We start from the raw sequence: 20,666 nt of genomic DNA on the forward strand, positions 1-20,666 counted from the left end.
GTAAAGATTAAAACCCCCTGCATTAATTAACGTACTGCTGTCTTTTCCAAAGTAGTTTCGTAAGTACCATCTCCAGATGCTGGTACCATGTGTCTCCTCTGCCACGCATCTTATTTTTCTCAAACAAGAACACTTTTGTTCTAGTTTCAACAGTTTCTCTTGCACTGTTCTCTAATAAAAACAGGTTGCAGCAATAATCCCAAGTCCCGACCAAAAGTGATCACAACGGAAATGGAAACAGATACACTACGAATGCAGGAACACTATATTTATTAGGTCAATAATTCATTTTTAGCAATACAAGTACAGAATATATCACAATGCTGGTTACAAACATACTTAGTATGGTTCAATGGTTACAAATAATGGTGGGCACTACAAGTTTTTGTTAAGGATGATATGAAAGGTCATTCTGACACAATGAAGAATTGTCTTAAAAAATCTATCAATGACCCTAGATATTTCTATAGAAATTACTGTGGCACTATTAGTGGGGATTTTCATGTAAAGAATTGTTAGTAATTTGTTTCATTAAGAGCTCTTGAGCCTATTAAACTAAAATCCCCTGTTGCTTAATAAAGTATAAAAATAGTACTGACTTGGTAATATTTAATAAAATGTAGCATTCATTCACATCATAAAAGTAGAACTAAATTGAAAAGTTTTTAGTTACCATGGCAACATATCTTTCCATAAAAGGAATATACAGAAATGAGTAATGTTACACAAATGGTACCTGCAACAATTATTTAGTGATCCAACACTTAACTTGTGCACCACAAACCAGGTTTTCTAGATATCTATATATAGCATATATTTTTAATCTTAAATTTTACTTTTGAAAAAAAATGTGCACTTCAACAAACTCACTAAGGCCACTCATGCTATAGATACCTAGGATTGCAATTAAAGAATAGTATTACTTAATAAGCACACTCCTTCAGATCACCGACAGGGTAAAACCAGTTTTCTGCCTAACACATTCCTGAGATTTGTGGACAATACAACTACTAGGGTTCAAGCTGGAGAATAATCCAAATGTCCGATTAAAAAATTTTTTTCTTTCCTATCAAGAACTGAGGTCCTCCAAAGCCAAGAGGTGAAATATATACATTAATTTTTAAAGCAAAAATAAAACTCTTAAAAAAGTTCATACTTATATAAATAAGTATTTTTCCAGTAGTAACTTTTTCATCCAGAAAGGGAACAGTTTGCAAGCAGCAAGGCTATGAATTCTAGGGAAAAGATAAAGACCAAGTGGCAGTTAAGAATACCTGCTACCTAAGCAAACCATCTTTCTCAATTTGTAAAGTATGGCCAAAAGCTTCAGTCGTGTTTTAGATGTTGACTGTGCAGCGCTCTGTTTGCATGTAAGGAGCCACCAAATGGCACTCTTGTTTACTTATAAGGTAACATCCTCTGTACTTAATTTTCACAACATTACGAACTCTTCCCAAGCAGGCTAGGAACAAAGGCCTTTGTCAAATCTTTTATTTTCACAAATAAGCGCATACCTGCACACATATTACTACAGACCAACAGTGAGTTTGTTTTTAACCAAGGAGACAGAGCTTCGATGACAAGAAGGGTCCTAAAGCTTTGGGAAAGTCAGCTTTGGGGACCCATAAAAACTGTGGTCTGAAGAGCCCCATCAGTTCTATTACACTGGATGCAGGAGAGACTGACCATCTGTGTGGCACAGGAGGATCACAGAGCCCCCTGATGCACCCAATCTGAGTAGCACCAACTTTAGGAAAAAGACTGGGTAAAAGAGAAGAAATCAAAGTCAGGAAGGATGAGACCAAAGGCCCCTTATTTAACATGACTTTGCTGAACTTCCAGAAAAATCTTAAAGTTGGTCTAGGCTTCCTTACACACAACCCCACCATATGTGAAAAATCTGTGCAACCTATTGGTTATTGTGAGGTACATTTCATTCTTTTCTTTGTATTCTTTTTAACCCCATAAAGCACGGTAACATTCACCTCTCTATCCTACCTTAAACATCCCCAGGAAAAGGATAAACCCCACATTTAGAATCATTAGGGTATTATTCTTCATTACAACCCGAATTAATAGCATACTATTTGTTATTTCACTAACAAGCTGTCAATCTCTTTTTTCAGCCTACAGTTTTTGGATTAAATCAAAGTGTACAGATTTATAGAAAACTACATGAAAGCAGTGGTAATAAGGGGAAACTAGCGATGTTTTTTTAGAAAAACTGGCTGCCACATAACATTATCACCCTGTGATCTTAGGCTTCTAAGTATCATATTGCTTGATCACTGTGAGCTAAGTAGAGCTCAAACTGAATTAAGAGAGGATGAGGCCTTAAGTTATTTGCTTTATTTTATCCTAGGAAATGTTACGTGTGCACAAAACCAAAAGATACACATTGATTAAAAAAAAAAAAACTTCATATGGAAACGTTAAGTTTCAAAATATTTATTGAAAAACAATTTACCATGACATTCCTATACCACAAACATACCACAGGACTCTAAATAACCAACAAAAGTATACAAAGCCTATCCTGGAAATATCTTTGGAGGTATTAAATATATAGGCCCGTGAGGATAGTGCTGAGTAACTTGATAAATGTTAGTCCTTGGTCACACAGACTATTTGGTAATTAATAAAGAGGTGCCTCTTGGCATCAGACTGCAATTAACTGCGAGGGGAGGTGCAGGTGTGCCAATGTACTCTTTAAAATGAAAAAGAAAATAATTCAATTTGAGGAATAAACCCAGGTTTTGAAATCATAGTTACAGTCTTAGTGTCTGGGCTTGCTTCATCTCTTTATATACCTCCCCCAGTCAATCCCCTCCTGGGGACTTAAAAACACTGGCTTGTAACTAACAAGACTGCAATTAACAGTTTTAAACAAGATTAGGTTTGGGAAGCCCAAAAAGTGTTTAAAATCAAATTTACCCGCAATCTCCAATTAATTTTCCTGTACTCAATGTGGCAGTTTACATTTCTTCCCCCCTCCAACCCTAACGTGCATGTTAAAAGAAAACCAAAATACAACACACATCCACTCACCCACAGACTACTCCAAGCATTAGCCAAGAGCAACATCTCTGACAGCCAAGTCATGAACCCCTGAAAATAGGGGGGAAAACCCTGATTCTTAACTATAGAGGCACCACATAGGCCACTATAGTAAGAACTGAGGTAACAGCAAAAGACTTTGTTTCTTAATTGCTACATGTCACAACTTTCCAAATTTGAGTATTAATTACCTCAACATTAAATAACCTGACTGGCATAAGATTAAAAAAAATATCAAAACCCAATGAACAGGAAGACAAGTTAGTGAAACATATAATTAGGGAATCTCTGCATTTGACTCTTGAATTTCAAAGAAAATGACATAGTTGGACTATTATTTACCATAAAAATGAAGGATTTCTAAGAATTGCTTCTTTTGGGCATTAGTTTTTCCATTAATCCCCACAAGCCATAAAGTAACATGAAATTCCCACCCATGAGCTATTTCATGACTCTTAGCCAATATACTTGTTAATTGCATTGATTATTAGGATAACATTTAAAATGAAGGGGATGGTTGCAGAAGATATTTATAGACTTGCTTATGGTACTGCCATCTGTGCACACTGACTAAAGATATGCCACTGTAATCGCCAAATTTCCCTGGTTTGGTGTCTAATTACATGAATATAATTTTTGCATTATCACTTTTCATTATACCTCTAAATGAAACAATCTACTGATAAAATTATATGCAGGGGCTAAAATAATCACCTAAAGCCTCTGGTCCAAATAACCCCTTTCTACATAGGCTGGTCCTTTTTAGGTCCTCCTGGTCCTGTTAGCAAACGCTATCAGAGCATCTTGCATTGTTGTACCAAAAAACCCTGAAACAACCAAAGGGTTAATAAAACTGCTGGTCTGTCAGCTTTTCTATTACTTACAGATCAACACTGGTCCAGTTCAGATGAATCTGACAGTCTTTCCCTTGTAACAGAGCTCTGGAGTGGTTGCATCCACTTCTCTGGGTAAGGTAGCCAAACCTAAGTCAGGATGTCCCTCTTCTACTAGCACTGTGTTAACTTTTCTATACTGCATATAAAGATTTTCCCCATAAAATATCTTTACAATACAGTATTGAATACCTCCACAAGGAAGAATATGTTAAAAAGTTGTTAAAATCATCCTTACATAATAAGAATGCAACTCTTTTAAACTCTTAAATAGTTTTATTTGGGGGTTCTTTTCAGGCTTTCTGCAAAATGAATTATTTTTTAAAATGAAAAAAAAAAAAAAAAAAAAAAAAAAAGATTTCCTGTTGTTTGTTCTACTAGGTTGAAAATATGGGCCAGACTACTTATACATGCGGTACATGCTGAATATAACTGAATATATGCTTATTCCTACAGACACTCTGCAAGATAGGGATCACCCAAATAGGGTCAATGGACTGGACCAGTGTTTCAATGCAAATTCCAGCCCCAAAAAACAACATGGTTTTGATTTCACAGTATGAATTCCCTGCAATCTGGGAAAAGGTAAATTAGTTAACTGAGGTCCTCCCTCAGCAGCTCGGTCCCTCAACATTCTGAGAAATCAAGAAGGACTGCACCACTTCTTCAGTGGACTGGGGGCTGGTGTTGACATCTTCAAGAGCATCGGTCACTGAATACTGACGATCTCGCAACCGGTTCCAGTTAGAAAGAACATTGTGATATTCAAACACTTTCTCATAATTTCCAATGGAGTTGTAAAGTTTAATGAGACCTCGGTAATCATATTCTAGTCCACTGTAGCCTTCACCAAACAGTTTCTTCCCTGAAAGTAAAACACGCACACACACACACACAAAAGAAAGAAAGAAAGAAAGCTCAAGTAATGAAACAATAAGAGGTTCTTAAAAGACAACACAAGTTCAATTCTTTAAATAAGGTGGTTTAATCTTATTCCCTAGGCTGAGGAACTAATGAGATCGGGTACCCAGAGACAAGATTAATATCAGAATTAAGAACTTCTGTTCTATGAAAGGTACCATTTAGAAACAAGCAGCAGAGTTACCTATTTGCAAAATATATAACCAACAAAGGGCTTGCTGCATCCATAGTATATAAAGACCTTCTGTAAATCAATAAGGAGTGACAGACAATTCAATATAAAAATAGGGAAGAATTTTTTTTTTCTTAAGTAAACTCTAAAACCTTAACACAGGGCTCAAAGCCATTTTCTTGAGATCAAGAGTCACATGCTCTCCCAACTGAGCCAGCCACGTGTTCCCAAAACAGGGAAAAATTTTAACAGGCACATTAGATGATAATTACAGTATCTTATTTTGTAACAGGCCCAAAATGGAAACAATCCAAATGCTCTGAATACCCATTAACCGTAGAATGGATAAATAATGATATACTAATCCAATAAAATATTATATAGCCCTGGAAATTAATAAGCGATAGTGTTACAGAACAACACAGATGTATTTCACAATTCATGTTCACCAAAACCTAAAAATATACATCGCATGATTCCACTGATATTACATTCAAAAACTGGTAAACCTGATCTATGTTACAGCCAGAAGAAGGGAGATGAAGGGAGTACTAATTACGCAACTAGTTTAGAATAACTGCTTTTGCCTATACCTGACACTCTGCCTCAACTGTCATACTTATCACTGGCTTCAAGATCAATAAATCACCTTAAGCAAAATGTTTGAGATGATTTTTGGGTGGCTTTTGGTATCCTTAGCAGCTCTAAGCTCATTTAAATCTTCATAATTATACTTCCCTTACACAACATACAAGATATGTTACATGTTATTTCTAATCAACTGAGTAAGAAATTTAAAAGAAACATACCAATTGCTATAGATCGCAAATAAAGTTTCTCAGCATTTTCATACTGATTCATGTCATAATTGTATAGAGAAGCCAGATGTCCCACTGAAAGGGCTACTTCATAATCTTCTTGACCAAGAAGTTGTTCTTTTATCTGAATTGCTTTGATATGCATTTCTTCAGCTTCCTGAAAAATAATTGAGCTGTTTTAGCCATTAGACTATACTCTCATAGTAACAATTCTTTCCGAGTAAGACTCTTTTAAGTGCTAAGGAGATCAGAGGACATACTATGTTAATCCAAAAGTTGCTTATGGGAAGCATTACTGGTTTGAGCAGCTACACACATAAGCTGATGACAGTAAGTGTCCTGTGCCAAAAATGATGAGAAAATCTGTCCTGGTAATGAAAAATTGTTAGAAGAAATTAACATAAAAACTTTCCAAAATGAAAATTATTTCTTAACATGCTCCAAAATTTAACTGAATCTTGTTAAAAAACTCCATACTAGGGACGCCTGGGTGGCTCAGTTGGTTAAGCGGTTATCTTTGGCTCAGGTCATGATCCCAGCCTCCTGGGATCGAGTCCCATGTCAGGCTCCTTGCTCAGCAGGGAGCCTGCTTCTCCCTCTGCCTCTGCCTGCCTCTCTGTCTGCCTGTGCTCACTCTCTCTGACAAATAAATAAATAAAATCTTAAAAAAAAAAAAAAAAAAAAAAAGAAACTCCATACTATAGTACATTCAGTTACATAGATACACACTTTATTCTGGAATTCTGACAATTTTTATTCCAACAAATAAAACTCAAGTTAAGTGAGGGATATGTAATGGATTTTCAGGTAAAAAATAGTATCTTAGGCAATGACTCTCATCCTGTCCTTATTGTGATCCTAAAATGAACAATATTAAAAACTTACAATCCAAAATTTTTAGAGAGAATTCAGTAAATTTTTATCACAATTAATAATACTTGCAGTATCTGACATTTCTTGCATACCTACCATGTGCCAGACATTATGCTAAGGGCCATACTTTTTTTTCTTTTTAAAGATTTTATTTCTTTATTTGAGAAAGAGAGAGGGAGAAAGAGAGAGAACATGAGCTGGGGGAAAAGCAGAGGGAGAAGCAGATTCCCCATTGAGCAAGGAGCCTGATGATCCTAGGATGATCCCAGGATGATCCCAGGACCCCCAGGATTATGATCTGAGCCAAAGGCAGACACCTAACCTACGGTGCCAACCAGAAGGTAAGGGCTACACTTAACATAGCTAACACTATGTTGTTGTTGTTTAAAGATTTTATTTATTTTCAGAGATAGCGAGTGAAGACAGAGAGACTGTGCATGTGTGCACAGAAGCTGGTGGAGGGACAGAGGGAGATAATCTTCAAGCAGACACCCCGTTGATTGGGGAGCCCAACCGAGGCTCATTTCTCACAACCCATAAGATCATGACCTGAGCTAAAACCAAGAGCTGGATACCCAATTGACTGAGCCATCCAGGGGTCCCTGTTTTTTTTTTTTCCGAAGTTTTTATTTATTTAAGTAATCTCTACACCCAACGTGGGGCTTGAACTCACAACCTTGAGATCAAGAGTCACATTCTCTTTTGACTGAGCCAGACAGGTGCCCTGCTAATAGCTATGTCTTAAGTCTAACTATAATAACCATATTAACCTTCATGGTTTGATATTATGCCTTATTTTTCCATGGCTTAGATTTTGAATTTTATTTATATTTTAACACTGCTGTTTTATGCTATTTTTTCAATTCTTTTGTGGAATAAGGAAGAAGTATAGTAAGTGTACATTTATTAGTGAAGATTACTGAAGATATATTATTTAAGATTATAATTTATTACCTAAAATTATTTACTGAAAGAAAAAGATAGTAAAACATGCTTCTACCTTAAATTTTCTCATTGACTGGTAAAGTCTTCCAAGGTTTCCATAGTGTTTTGCAGTCTGTACATTAAATTCCCCAAAAGCTTTCTTAGCTAGTTGGAGTGAAGACAGGTGCAAATCATGAGCTTCTTGAAGCAGCCTCTGTTCAGTTTCTTTATTATGACAGTCAATTGCAATCTCCTCTAAAATAAGAGCTGATTAAGAAAGCAATAAAATTAGCACACTTCCAAACCATCTATCAAAGCTAATCAGAGCATATAATTTAAAATTAAATTCTATAAATGTTTGTGTTTATGGTTTAGAAATGGTAAAGATGAGTTCCACGTTAATGAAAAAATGAACTTTTGGGGGCCATTCCAGTTTGCACAATATAATGAACTTAAAAACAATGGTATATATCAAGTATTTTGCAGAATTTCTGCTTTACTAGACTTATATTTTGCTGATGTTAATTTCTTATTTAAAGCAATGTAAGACAAGGCAAAGGCAAAATTTTAAAGTTATGAAACTGTGTCAAGGAGTCCCCAAGCACTGCTGAACATTTTGAAACCACACTCCTAAAATATAACCTCTAACCAAACACAACTGAAAGAACAGGTTTCCTCCTACTCACTTGACTAACCAAATCAGGCAAGAAGACAGTGCAATTTCAAAGTCACATACAAGACTTTCAAATTCCATTTAAAGTCTTAAAAAAAATACATATTTTTTATGATTTTATTTTACTTCTAGGTAAACTGTCCATATGTGCAAAAGTAAAAGAGGTTTAGTCCACTACAGCATTTTTAAAGAACAAAAAGATATATATCCACAGGTACTACAATGAAAAAATATTCACAAGGTATTAAGTGAAAAAAGCAGAATATAAAACTAAAGAAATTTATTCATTTCATTATTTTGAGGTAAAAACGTCTAAAAAATATTCACCAAAATGCTGAATCTGGATTGGTGGGATTGCAGGTGACTTAATTTATTATTTTCTCTTTTCTAACTTTTAATTTTTATAACAATTATGTATTACTTGTGTTTAAGTTAAAAACGCAAACCTAAAGGGAGAAAAAAGAACTAGTTCCAGAATTAAGGTAAAATTTCTCCAGCATGCATAGAATTACCACACGGGTGACCCAATCATGTTGGCAAAAAAAATGCTTTTTAAATGAAAGGGCTTTGGTAGTGATTAGAAGAAAGGTTAAAATAAGGAAAGAAGAAAGTGGTATTTGCTAAGAGCCTTGCAACATTAAGGGTAACCTGATACAAAGCTGAGCTTCAAAATTCTACACTATAAGGCTGAAGGTATGTGAAAAACCCATGCTACTGTGCAATAATCATGTTTTTCTTTCTTTTACCCTCCCCTCAAAAGAAATGAACGAATGAAGGCATGACAGAGAGGAAAAGGGAGTGGCGAGGGGAGGGAGGGAGGAAGGAAGGAAAAAAGCAACAAAACATATTCTGGCTTATTAACAATGCTGTATGAGAGAAGCAAACCTTTTATTATGAACCACTGGAAATTGCTAGGTAGAGCTATAGGCAGATACTTTAAATCAGTGGCTTGGTTATCTTAGTAATACGCAGATATAGTCTAATCCTATGCTACCATCCAAAGAAATAAACAAATAACCTGATTTTAAACTATGTATCTTTAAAATATATGACACCAGACATCTATTACAACTGACAGCAAAAGAAATCTAAAAAAAAAAAAAAATATATATATATATATACACACTTATACTGGAGACTAATTGCAAAGGGTACCTTTCACCCTCTTTGAAGAAGCCAAAAGAAGATGATCTTCAGGTAGGATGTGGGTAATGATACCAATAGCTCTTTCAGCATGAAATCTGTAATACAAATATATATTCTGGTATTTCTTTTTAGGTACAAATAATTATAGCATTTTTTTTTTAAAATCACAACTGGGGTGCCTGGGTGGCTCAGTGGGTTAAGCCGCTGCCTTCGGCTCGGGTCATGATCTCAGGGTCCTGGGATCAAGTCCCGCATCGGGCCCTCTGTTCAGCAAGGGGCCTGCTTCCCTTCCTCTCTCTCTGCCTGCCTCTCTGCCTACTTGTGATCTCTGTCAAATGAATAAATAAAATCTTTAAAAAAACCCCCACAACTTATAATACTGATGGAATTTCTAAAACTTTCTGTGGTAAAGGTACTGGTTTTTGTTTCTTAAATTTCTAATCTGTTGTGGACTGAACTTTTAAAATATCCACTGGATTGGGGCACCTGGGTGGCTCAGTGGGTTAAAGCCTCTGCCTTCGGCTCAGGTCATGATCCCAGATTCCTGGGATTGAGCCCCACATCAGGTTCTCTGCTCAGCAGGGAGCCTGCTTCCCCTGTCTCTCTCTGCCTGCCTCTCTGCCTACTTGTGATTTCTGTCTGTCAAATAAATAAATAAAATCTTAAAAAAAAAAAAATATCCACTGGATTTCCATCTCCCACAGAATGAACTGTGAAGTGGTTACCACAGCCTACAAGGCTCACCATATTCTTTCCCTGGGCTACCTGTCTGACCTCATCTACTATTCTCAGAAACAGCCCTCTCCTTCTCCTCCAGCCACACAGGCTTTTGCAGCTTTCTGAACATGCAAAGCATACTCTCACCTAGGACTCTTGCACCTGGTTTACTGTCCCCTCTGGAATACTATCCCCCTGACTATCTACCCACATGGCTCACTCTTCAATGAATACCCTTCTCAGACCAGCTTGTACAAAAGTACCTAAAAGGGTGCCTGGGTGGCTCAGTTGGTTAAGCGACTGCTTTTGGCTCAGATCATGATCCTGGAGTCCCAGGATCGAGTCCTGCATCAGGCTTCCTGCTCAGTGGGGAGTCTGCTTCTCCCTCTCACACTCCCCCTACTTATGCGCTCCCACTCAAATAAAATCTTAAAAGAAAAAAAAACTAAAAAAATTTATCATAGCTCTTTAATTTACTTTATTCTTCACACAGAAGAATTTATTTTAAAAAATAAAAAGCAAAATTCAATAGTTTTTAGTATATTCAGAGCTGTGTGCCCATGACCACGACCAATTTCAGAGTATTTTCATGACCCTAAAAAGAAATACTGGCCCATTAGCAGTCTCTCTCCATTTTTCTCCAACCCTATATCAGCCCATGGCAACCACAAACTTATTTTCTGTCTCATAGGTTTGCCTATTCTGGACATCTCATATAAATGGAATCATACAATATGTGGTCCTTTGTGACTAGCTTCTTTTAATTAGCAGAATGTTTTCAAGATTCATCCAGGTTGTAGCAGGTATCAGTTGTTTTATTTTTAAATCTGCTCTTTTCCCCCTTTTATTTTCCCCTCCAAAATATTACTGATTCCTTCTCTTATATCAGGTAAGCAATTTCTTTCTGTAAAGGGCAAGATAGCAAGTATTTTAGGTTGTGTACGCCACACACTCTGTCTCCACTACTCAACTCTCCTAATGTAGCAGGAAAGCAGCCACAGACAATACATGAGTGAATGAGTATCGCCGTGTTCCAATAAAATTTTATTTTCCCTGCAGGCCATAGTTTACTAACCCATTTTATATATTTAATCATTTAAAGATAATTTATAGTATCAATCAAGAAGTTCTGTTAGCCAGTATTCTTTGGGTTCTAATCCTGTTTGTTGTATCTGCTGATTCTCACTCACAGAGGAAATGTTTCATGGTGAGTTCGTCTTAGGTGGAGCTAGAGCTATGGAAATTCTGTTTGGTTTGGACTGAGAAGTTCCAAGAGTTTTACACTTTCTCCCAAAAGGTATCTCAGGAGAACTAGCAGTCCCAAAATGCTTTTTAATGTTTTCCTCAGTTTGGGGGTTCCTGAATATATGATGCAGTTATAAATTCCACTGTGAGATTCTGTTTTTGTTTAACTGAGAGCCCAACCTGAGATGTATTAGTTTCTTTGTCCTTTCTTGTCAGTGGGAACATTTTTTTCCCTCCTAGTCTCCCCTTACCCTGATGGTGCAGGTTTGATCTTGGCTTCAGGTTGAGGGTTTCAGTTCTAACTCAGTTTCCTGTGGACTAAATGCCTTAACTCATAAACTCAGGATTATTGTCCAACCAAAGTTTACAGAAACTTCTAAGCTTTCCCATCATCCCAAGGTGGTTATACCATAGTTCATGCTACCCTACTGGATTTTAGTCCATGAGGGGCCCTTGGGGATTTTATTTATCTCCTGCAAGCTCAGTTATGCATTTCTGAAGACAGTGGTTATATTTTATTCAGTATTTCTGCATGTTTTGAGCAAAATGTTTTTAGGTTATGTCTGTCATTTAGCCAGAGACTACTGTATTACTCAAAGAAAAATTACTGAAGTATTCAGAAGATAAGCCATATTCCTTATGAAGATACATAACTCTTAATATTAAACCATGTAACTTCTAAATAAATGGCTTATAAATTGGTATGACTTAAATGAGTTCAAGAACATTTCAGGCATTTTGTTAAAGCTCCAGAAGATAAATTTAATCCATAAATATATTAAATATTATTGCATTAGGAAAAAAACAACAGCAATAGCATTTAATCGCTCACTGAAAAGGAACATGGAACTTACAGTGCATTGTCAAATTTCCCAGAGCTATACTGATGAACATAAGAAGAATAAGCCAAGTCTTCATGGGCTGTTGCTACATGGATATTTTTGCCACCAAACACTGACTGCCGAATGTCAAGGGCTGCCTGAAAGTATAATGAAAATAATTATTACTATAAATCCTTAGAAAGCACTGCCCAGTAATATTAAGCATCCTAATTACTTAAATATATGTTCTACATATCAATACCATCAGTTCTGAAGCAAAAATCCTGCTGTATTTAAATCATAAGAGAACATAAAAGTCACCAAAAGGCCTGATTTTCTGAAGACTGAATCTAACTTAAAAGATAATGGTTTCACAATAAAAATTATTCATATGTCTGAGAATTACAGCAGTATTTTTCTCTCTATGTCCTTCTTCATAAGTGAAACATAAAATCAAGGATACTTTGTCCGGAGTGATGGTGTAACACATTTACCTAAGAATGACTAATACAAGGCCTAAAGTAATTGTTATCAACCCTCCTTACTATTACAAAGACAGCTATAATGACTTAGGCTAAATCAACAATGAAGACAAATCTTCATTTGGGCAAATGAAAAATGGAAAAGTACTCTTGTATATGACCCCACAAGCCAAAAATTGTTTTCCTCGATGGTTCTCCATAATTCCTAAAACATTTACCTCTAATGCTTCTACATATTATTTAGTAAAAGAACAATGTTCCATATATGAGGAGGGACTCAGAAAGAGTTACTTTTAGAGAGTGGGTTATACGCCGCAAACAAAATCATGTCAGCAAGTCAATTCAGGTTGAAAGAAAAAAAGCATTAACTGTTAACATACCTGATAAATTGCAACAGATTGACAGATATTATCTACATTGAGTAAGTAGAACCCATAATCTAGCAGTGTATCAGAATATTTTGGGTGTTTGGATCCAAAATGATCCCTATAAGAAGATATAAAACTATTAGGATATATAAAGTAGAGAGAGACAATCTGAAATGGTATTTTTAGTAACAATCACCTACCGTGCCAAATACACTGCATGTTTAATTAACTGTTCTGCTTTCTTAAATTCACGTTTTACAACACAAGCCTAAGAATAAAGTGAAAAATGATTAAATAACTCTCAAACAGTTAATTAGTGTACTAAAATAGTAGATTAGACAGTCAGACTACTACGATGGTCCCCCCAAAATAAATAAATAAATAAAATAAAGCATCCTCCAACATAAATAGAAGGGTTCTATTTGTAATTTCTTTCCTTCCAAGTACTCGAAAATTCTAATATAAACAGACCTGTACATATCCTGGGAAATAATAGTTTAAAATTTTGACATTCATGCCCAATACAAACCTGTTATAACAAAGTTACTTTACAAAGATGGTGTACTCCCATCCTTCCAGATTATATAGTAAATAAGTGGGGGAAGGGCTCAACACAGAATTTTCTATCCTAGCTCTAGAGTGGCTTAAATATCTTGTAATTTTCATCTTTCAGTTTTAAAATGCATAGAATTTCAAGTTTTTCTCATCTTAAAATATTCTGATTCATGAAAATGGACAGTTTTCAAACCCTAAATATTATCTGCATATAGAAATATAAATCTTGCACATAATTAAGCTGTCTTTACATTAACCACATTTTTAATGTTTTAAATTAATTAAAATATATTAATATCTCTCTTCTGGCTCTGATAATAATCTGAATACTTATACGATATACTTCTCTAAAATAATTTACCTAGTAAGTTTCACAGAAATCTTAGACTCTTCTAAATCTGTAATTTTAGAATCTTTCTTCTAAGTGAAATTTCCATAATTAAAACCAATCAAAATGAAATATTCAAAATAAAAAAAACTCTAGGTAGAAAGAATACATCTGAAAAGCACATCAATGCTTTAAAACCTTAGTACACCAAACCTGCAATTTAAAAATAAATGGCTTCAAAGAGTGAATGCACTTATCTATAGAGTAAGAAAAAACTAAAGAGAAAATCAAGTAAGTGCCACTCAGCAGCTCAAGTAAAGGGAGCTGTGACACTGTAAGGCTGCACACTATCACTCCCAGACTTAATATGAGGCCACTCTTTAGGAGAAAAATGATGGAAGTCCATACAATTGTGGCATGAAGAATTCACGCTGCTGGAAAGGTTAAGAAAAACAAAAGCAAACCCAAGCTAGAGTAGCACCAAAATACTGCCTCAATCTATAGTTCAGTGAGCTGAATTATCAAAATGATTTTTTTCATGGGTTTTCTAGGTATAGGAAAATTAGCTCAATTCTATATGCAGATTTCTAAATCTGGTTTCTAAAACTAAGCACAGAAACTCAGGAATTATGCAATATCTAACTTGTTAAATAACAGGTTAATTAAAACAGATTTAAAGCTGGCTAAATCCTTTAATTTGTTAATAAATTTTAACATTATATTCACCTTAGAAGCTTGTCTTAAAACATCCACCACAACTTTGACTGGTAAGCCCACTGTGATTTCTTTCATTGCCTCAATGCACCATTTGTAAGCCTAAAAAAATATTTACACAAGAGCAAAAACTGATCAGTCAAATTGACAATAATGAAATGACTGTGTATCTTTCTACCCAACTTTCAAGTACTTGAATAAGAATACATACAAAGTATTTCCACTTACAATTTTCTGAGAGTAAGTTTTCTTGAAAGTTTCAAGTTTGTTACACTTTTCCTTGAGTAAGTGACACATAGGAAGTCAGGGGCATGTTCTCTCTTGCCCACAAGCCTTTGCATATATTGGTCCCTCTGCATAACACACACTCCTCTTTCCTGAACTAAACCCACATAACTTATTTTCCAGGTTTCAGCCCTGTATTAGGCTTACTGTACTTTCTTCCCCTACTGTCATCTTATTATTTTGTATCTTAACTGCCTGTTTAGTTGAGTGCTTAGTTTGTGAGAGTTATTGTTCTAAGTACTTTATATGCATGAACACATTTAACTGATACACCAGTCCTATCAGATGCATACTATTATGGAAAACTGAGGTACAGAGAGGTTAAGTACCAGGCAATGTGCTAGCACTAGGTATCTACTGGGCAGCGATAAAATATGTCCTTCCTCCCCTAGTGGTTAGTGTGTGTGTGTGGGGGCAAAACAAATTACATTGGATAGTAAGAACTGTTTCAAAGAAACAAAACATTATAGGGGTCCCTGGGAGGCTCAGTTGGTTAAGTGTCTGTCTTCAGCTCAGGTCACGATCCCAGGGTCCTGGGATTGAGTCCCTCGCATAAGGCTCCCTGCTCAGCCTGCTTCTCCTTCTCCCTCTTCCGTTCTCCCTACTTGTGCTCTCTCGCTCTGTCAAATAAATAAATCTTAATAAAATAACACAAAAGGGGGTGCCTCAGTGGCTTAGTTGTTAAGTATCTGCGTTTGGCGCAGGTTATGAACCAAGGGGTCCTGGGATTGAGCCCCACAGTGGGCTCCCTGCTCTGTGGGAAGCCTGCTCCTCCTCCTCTCACTCCCTGTGCTTGTGTTTCCTCTCTCTCTCTCTGTCAAATAAATAAAAATCTTAAAAAAAAAAAAAGAATTATAAGGAATGGGGGAGGGAGAGGAAAAATTGGAAAACAGTAAAAAAATAAACATTTGTTACCCTCTGCAAGCTTCCTTCTTTTCATTCCACCTAAAAGATTCCAAAGTAATTTTGATGTAAAAATGAAATGTATATGATTTAGGCCCAAAAACCTGTTGTTTTTAAGACGTTAAATAAGCACTGGGGCATCTGGGTGGCTCAGTTGGTTAAGCAACTGCCTTTGGCTCAGGTCATGATCCTGGAGTCCTGCATCATCCAGCATCAGGCTCCCTGCTCCGTGGGGAGCCTGCTTCTCCCTCTGACCCTCCCTCCTCTTGTGCTCTCTCCCTCTCATTCTCGCTCTCTCAAATAAATAAAATCTTTAAAAAAATGTTAAATAAGCAGATTTTGTTTCAGAGTAGTAAGTTAAAATCTTCAAAACTGTACACTGTAATACTTTTTTTTAAAGATTTTATTTATTTATTTGACAGAGAGAGATCACAAGTAGGCAGAGAGGCAGGCAGAGAGAGAGGGGGAAGCAGGCTCCCTGCTGAGCAGAGAGCCCGATGCGGGGCTTGATCCCAGGACCTTGGGATCATGACCTGAGCTGAAGGCAGAGGCTTTAACCCACTGAGCCCCTACTGTAATAGTTCTTTAAAATATTTACTTCCTTGGGGAAGGATATATTTCCCTTCCACATTAAAGATCATAGAGGCCATGTGATTTCCTCTGGTCAATTAAAAACTTAATTAAAATATGAAAGTGAAATAAGCAATTTCTATTGGGAAAAAGCTTCAAGAGCAAGTAGTACTTCCTCAAGATGCTTTTGCCTCTGCTCTAAGGCTGCTAATGTTTTAGACAGAGGGTGCTCCATCATACAGGGTTTTGATAATCAAATGTGAACAGAACATTAAGCAGAACCATAGGCATCCCAAGACAAGATGCAGAACAAGAAATAAACTTATCTCTCCACGTCACTGCTAGTTTGTCAGCAAAGCCTAGCCAATAGTATCAAAATACAGTGATAATTCATCAAACTGTATCCTCAATATTTGTGTACTTTTCTGTAGCTATCAATGACAAACTTGTCTCTATATATTTTTAAAGATTTTATTTATTTGTCAGAGACAGAGAGCGAGCACAAGCAGAGGGGGCGTCAGGCAGAGGGAGAAGCAGGCTCCCCACTGAGCAAGAAGCCTGATGCGGGACTCAGTCCTAGGATCCTGAGATCATGACCTGAATCCGAAGGCACCACTTAACTGATTGAGCGACCCACGTGGCCCGAAACTTACCTATATTTAAAATAAACTATTTGGGGTGTGTGGCTGGCTCAGTCAGTAGAGAATGTGACTACTGATCTTGGGGTCATGAGTTCAAGCCCCACACTGGCCACAGAGCTTCTTTAAAAAAAAAAAAAAAAAAAAAAAAAAAAAAAAAAAAAAGTGAGTTCCTATACATAGATATATAAAAATGGTGGGAAACAAGATAGGATCCGGAGGGAGACAAACCATTAAGAGACTCTTAATCTCACAAAATAAACTGATGGTTGGTGGCAGTGGGGGGGTAGGGATAGGGTGGCTGGGTTATGGACATTGGGGAGGGTATGTGCTATGGTCTGTGAAATGTGTAAGCCTGATGATTTACAGACCTATACCCCTAGGGCAAATACATTATATGTTAATAAAAATAATTTTTAAAATGATTTAAAAAAAAGATGGTGAGGCACCTGAATAACTTTTAAGGTAGACATTTCTAATACTCAAACTGTTGTATATCGTACTCTCATTTCCAATAAAGTCAGCTATCCACACAAAGGCCTTCTGTGAATGGGGTTTTTTGTTCTTGGTGTTTGAAAATAAAAGAAAGAGGCTGAGTTTTATATTTGGATAAGCTATAGAACAATTATTGCACAGAAGAAGCAGCAAAATAGAACCAATTCAGCAGATATAGGAATTTATCATCAAAAAAACCCAGAAGAACATACCTAACACCCCTCTAAGAAATTGTAGGCTTGTTGATGAGGGTTTTAGATTTTTACATGCAGATTTGATGCCTTCTTATATGGATATTAAGGATAATCCTAGCATCAGGGCTGCACAACCTCACTTTATAATCATTCTAGAATTTTCTAGCTTTACCTCTAATTATAATTTTCCTTTAAATATGGAATATTAATGGAGCAAAAATCAAGACAGGCATAATTGTAAAATATGAAAGCTAAATGACTGCTATGTGGCAACATAAAATAATTATTTTTCCATACAGAAAACCACCAAGTAAAGGAGTTCAAAAGACATAGGTTACTTTTCAACTATGTATTCATTAGCACTGAAGCATGAAATTAATAGCATAAAGACAGGAGGGAAACTATCTTTCTTGTAAGGCAGAGGAAGGAGCAAAACAATGCGAAAAAGTATAAAGTAAAATCTAGCTTCCCATTAGAATGAAGTTCTAAGAGTTCACCCAGAGCTACACATCCAAAAAAAAAAAAAGGATCTACTAAGGGTTGATTTGACAGAGCATGCCCATCAAAATAATTTAGATAGAGATTTGGTCAAATTAAAAACAAAAATAGGGGGCGCCTGGGTGGCTCAGTGGGTTAAGCCGCTGCCTTCGGCTCAGGTCATGATCTCAGGGTCCTGGGATCGAGTCCCGCATCGGGCTCTCTGCTCAGCAGGGAGCCTGCTTTCCTCTCTCTCTCTCTGCCTGCTTCTCTATCTACTTGTGATTTCTCTCTGTCAAATGAATAAATAAAATCTTTAAAAAAAAAAAAATAGGCCATAAACCATACATGTGTATGTTTAAAATACATCTCATAGTATACTCTTTCTGCCTCATTTCAAATATTCCATTACAAATGGAGTAAGTAAGTAAGCCTGCTTTAAGTAAGCCTGATATGTGAGAATAAAATCTATTAAGACTAATACAAGATTATATGATTTTTCCTTTTTCTAAAGTTGAGGTACAGTTGACACACAATGTTATAGTAGTTTCTGTTGTATAACACAATGACTGGACAATTTTATACATTATGCTATGCTCACCACAGTAAGTGTAGTTACCATCTGTCACCATATAACATTATTACAATATTATTGACTATATTCCCTATGTTGTACTTTTCATCCCTATGATTTATTTATTTTGTAACTGGATGTTACCTCTTAAATACCTTTTACCTATTGTGTCCATCACCCCCAGCTCAGGTTCCTCTGTTTTTTGTTTTTTGGGGTTTTTTTTTTTTTTGGTTTATCTGTTTGTTTTGATTTTACCATCTGTTTATAGTTACTTGCTGGTCACAAAGAAATGCACTTCAAAACACTCACCTCATCATAGTGACTCTTTGCAAAGAGTAGTGCACACAGTTCTCCATACAGTGCAGCTTTGTTTGCTTGCTGGCCATGTTTTGAGAGTTTATCCATATATGTCTGAGCTAACTTAAATGTTTCTTCACCCAAGTGATATTTGCAGTTTCCATTTCGCACATGAAGCAACCTGCAAAGGCAGAAATAACATTCCTCTATTTTTGATATTTCCAGCGTGGTCCTCTTACAGGTCACCACTTAGTACCCAAATGAGGTAAGGAAACTAGATGCAAAAAGTGAGGCAGCACTGGAAAGTAACAGTTTGGGCCAAACCAAGATTGACTAAAACACGTAAGAGTATACGCTCTTTCCAGAAAACTACCCATGACTAATTCTCACCCAACTCTGCTTCTTTTTCTTCTTTAAATATTTTGTGTACTTTGTGCACTCAGTATGTGCTATATCTAATACTTAACTCTCTCTGTTCCAAATCCAAAAGTAATGCACTCTCATTATAAAAAATTTAGAAAACAATGAAAAAAACAAAATCAACATGAATTACTATTACCTACCATTACTTTCTGTTCTTTTTTCTAGTATATTTGTGGAACACCTGATCAGTAACCTCATCTCATGTTGCTTCATAAATGCTCATTTTTGTTATCTTTCCAGTAAGGTAAGTTCACTGAAAACAGTGGTGTTGTCACCTATTTCTTTTAAAACCTTTATCTTCTATGTGGAAAAATACAGAGTTCTTCACACAGAGTAACTGTAAAACCATGTTAGACTATCTAATGATATGTAAGAAGAGTAGGTCAGACTGTGATACCAACAGACTATGGAAAACAGAACAGTGAAGACCAGACATGTATTTGTGTATATATTATAAAGCTGGCTACAACATTATGTGCACGTATCACTGCCAATACAATTTTCTGAAAATGCTCAGTCCTGAGCGGGAAGAGGGTGCCCAATGAACTAAGCCACCCAGGTGACCCAATAATCAGGAACTTCTTAAAAAAAAAAAAAAAAAAGATTTGCGAGAGAGTGTGTGAGCTCCTGCAGGAACTTCTTAAAGGTACTTCTCAGGGTAGACAGGGAAGAATTCTCTTAAGTTAATATTTGAGTTGATACCTAAATGATGAAGCAATCATGTAAAGGTCTGGAAGGAAGCATGCTTCAAACAGAAGGAATAACTGGGGTGCCTAGGTGGCTCAGTCAGTTGAGCATCAGACTCTTGATTTCAGCTCAGGTCATGACCTCAAGGTCCAGAGATCAAGCCCCATGTCTGCCTCCAAGCTCAGAGGGGAGTCCATCTGCCCTCTCCTCCACTCTCTAAAATATATGTGCTGCCGAAGCGAGCACATCCACTCTCTAAAATAAATAAATAAATCCTTTAAAAAAATTCCTTCAAACATAAGGAATAACCAGTGCAAAGCCCTGAGAAAGGGAAAAAAAAATCTGGCATAATCAAAGAACAGACAAAAGTCCAACCTGTCTAAGATATTATGAATAAAGGATTATAAAAAAGAGGC

At 36.3% G+C, this 20,666-nt stretch overlaps 1 protein-coding gene across 1 annotated transcript in view; it reads right to left on the reverse strand.

The window, feature by feature from the left end:
- Positions 1–253: 253 nt before the first annotated feature.
- Positions 254–20,666, reverse strand: part of APPBP2 (amyloid beta precursor protein binding protein 2) — a 61,612-nt gene continuing 41,199 nt past the window's right edge. Inside the window, exons 5-13 of the mRNA XM_032320144.1 lie at positions 19,153–19,321; positions 14,720–14,809; positions 13,311–13,378; positions 13,123–13,228; positions 12,294–12,418; positions 9,487–9,572; positions 7,735–7,925; positions 5,853–6,018; positions 254–4,815 (exon numbers count right to left, since the gene is read on the reverse strand). Of these exons, the coding sequence (XP_032176035.1) occupies positions 4,562–4,815; positions 5,853–6,018; positions 7,735–7,925; positions 9,487–9,572; positions 12,294–12,418; positions 13,123–13,228; positions 13,311–13,378; positions 14,720–14,809; positions 19,153–19,321 (1,255 nt within the window). The 3' untranslated portion in view covers positions 254–4,561. The remainder of the gene's footprint in view (positions 4,816–5,852; positions 6,019–7,734; positions 7,926–9,486; positions 9,573–12,293; positions 12,419–13,122; positions 13,229–13,310; positions 13,379–14,719; positions 14,810–19,152; positions 19,322–20,666) is intronic.

This window comes from Mustela erminea, chromosome 18, assembly GCF_009829155.1.
Source record: "Mustela erminea isolate mMusErm1 chromosome 18, mMusErm1.Pri, whole genome shotgun sequence".
Lineage (NCBI taxonomy): Eukaryota > Metazoa > Chordata > Mammalia > Carnivora > Mustelidae > Mustela > Mustela erminea.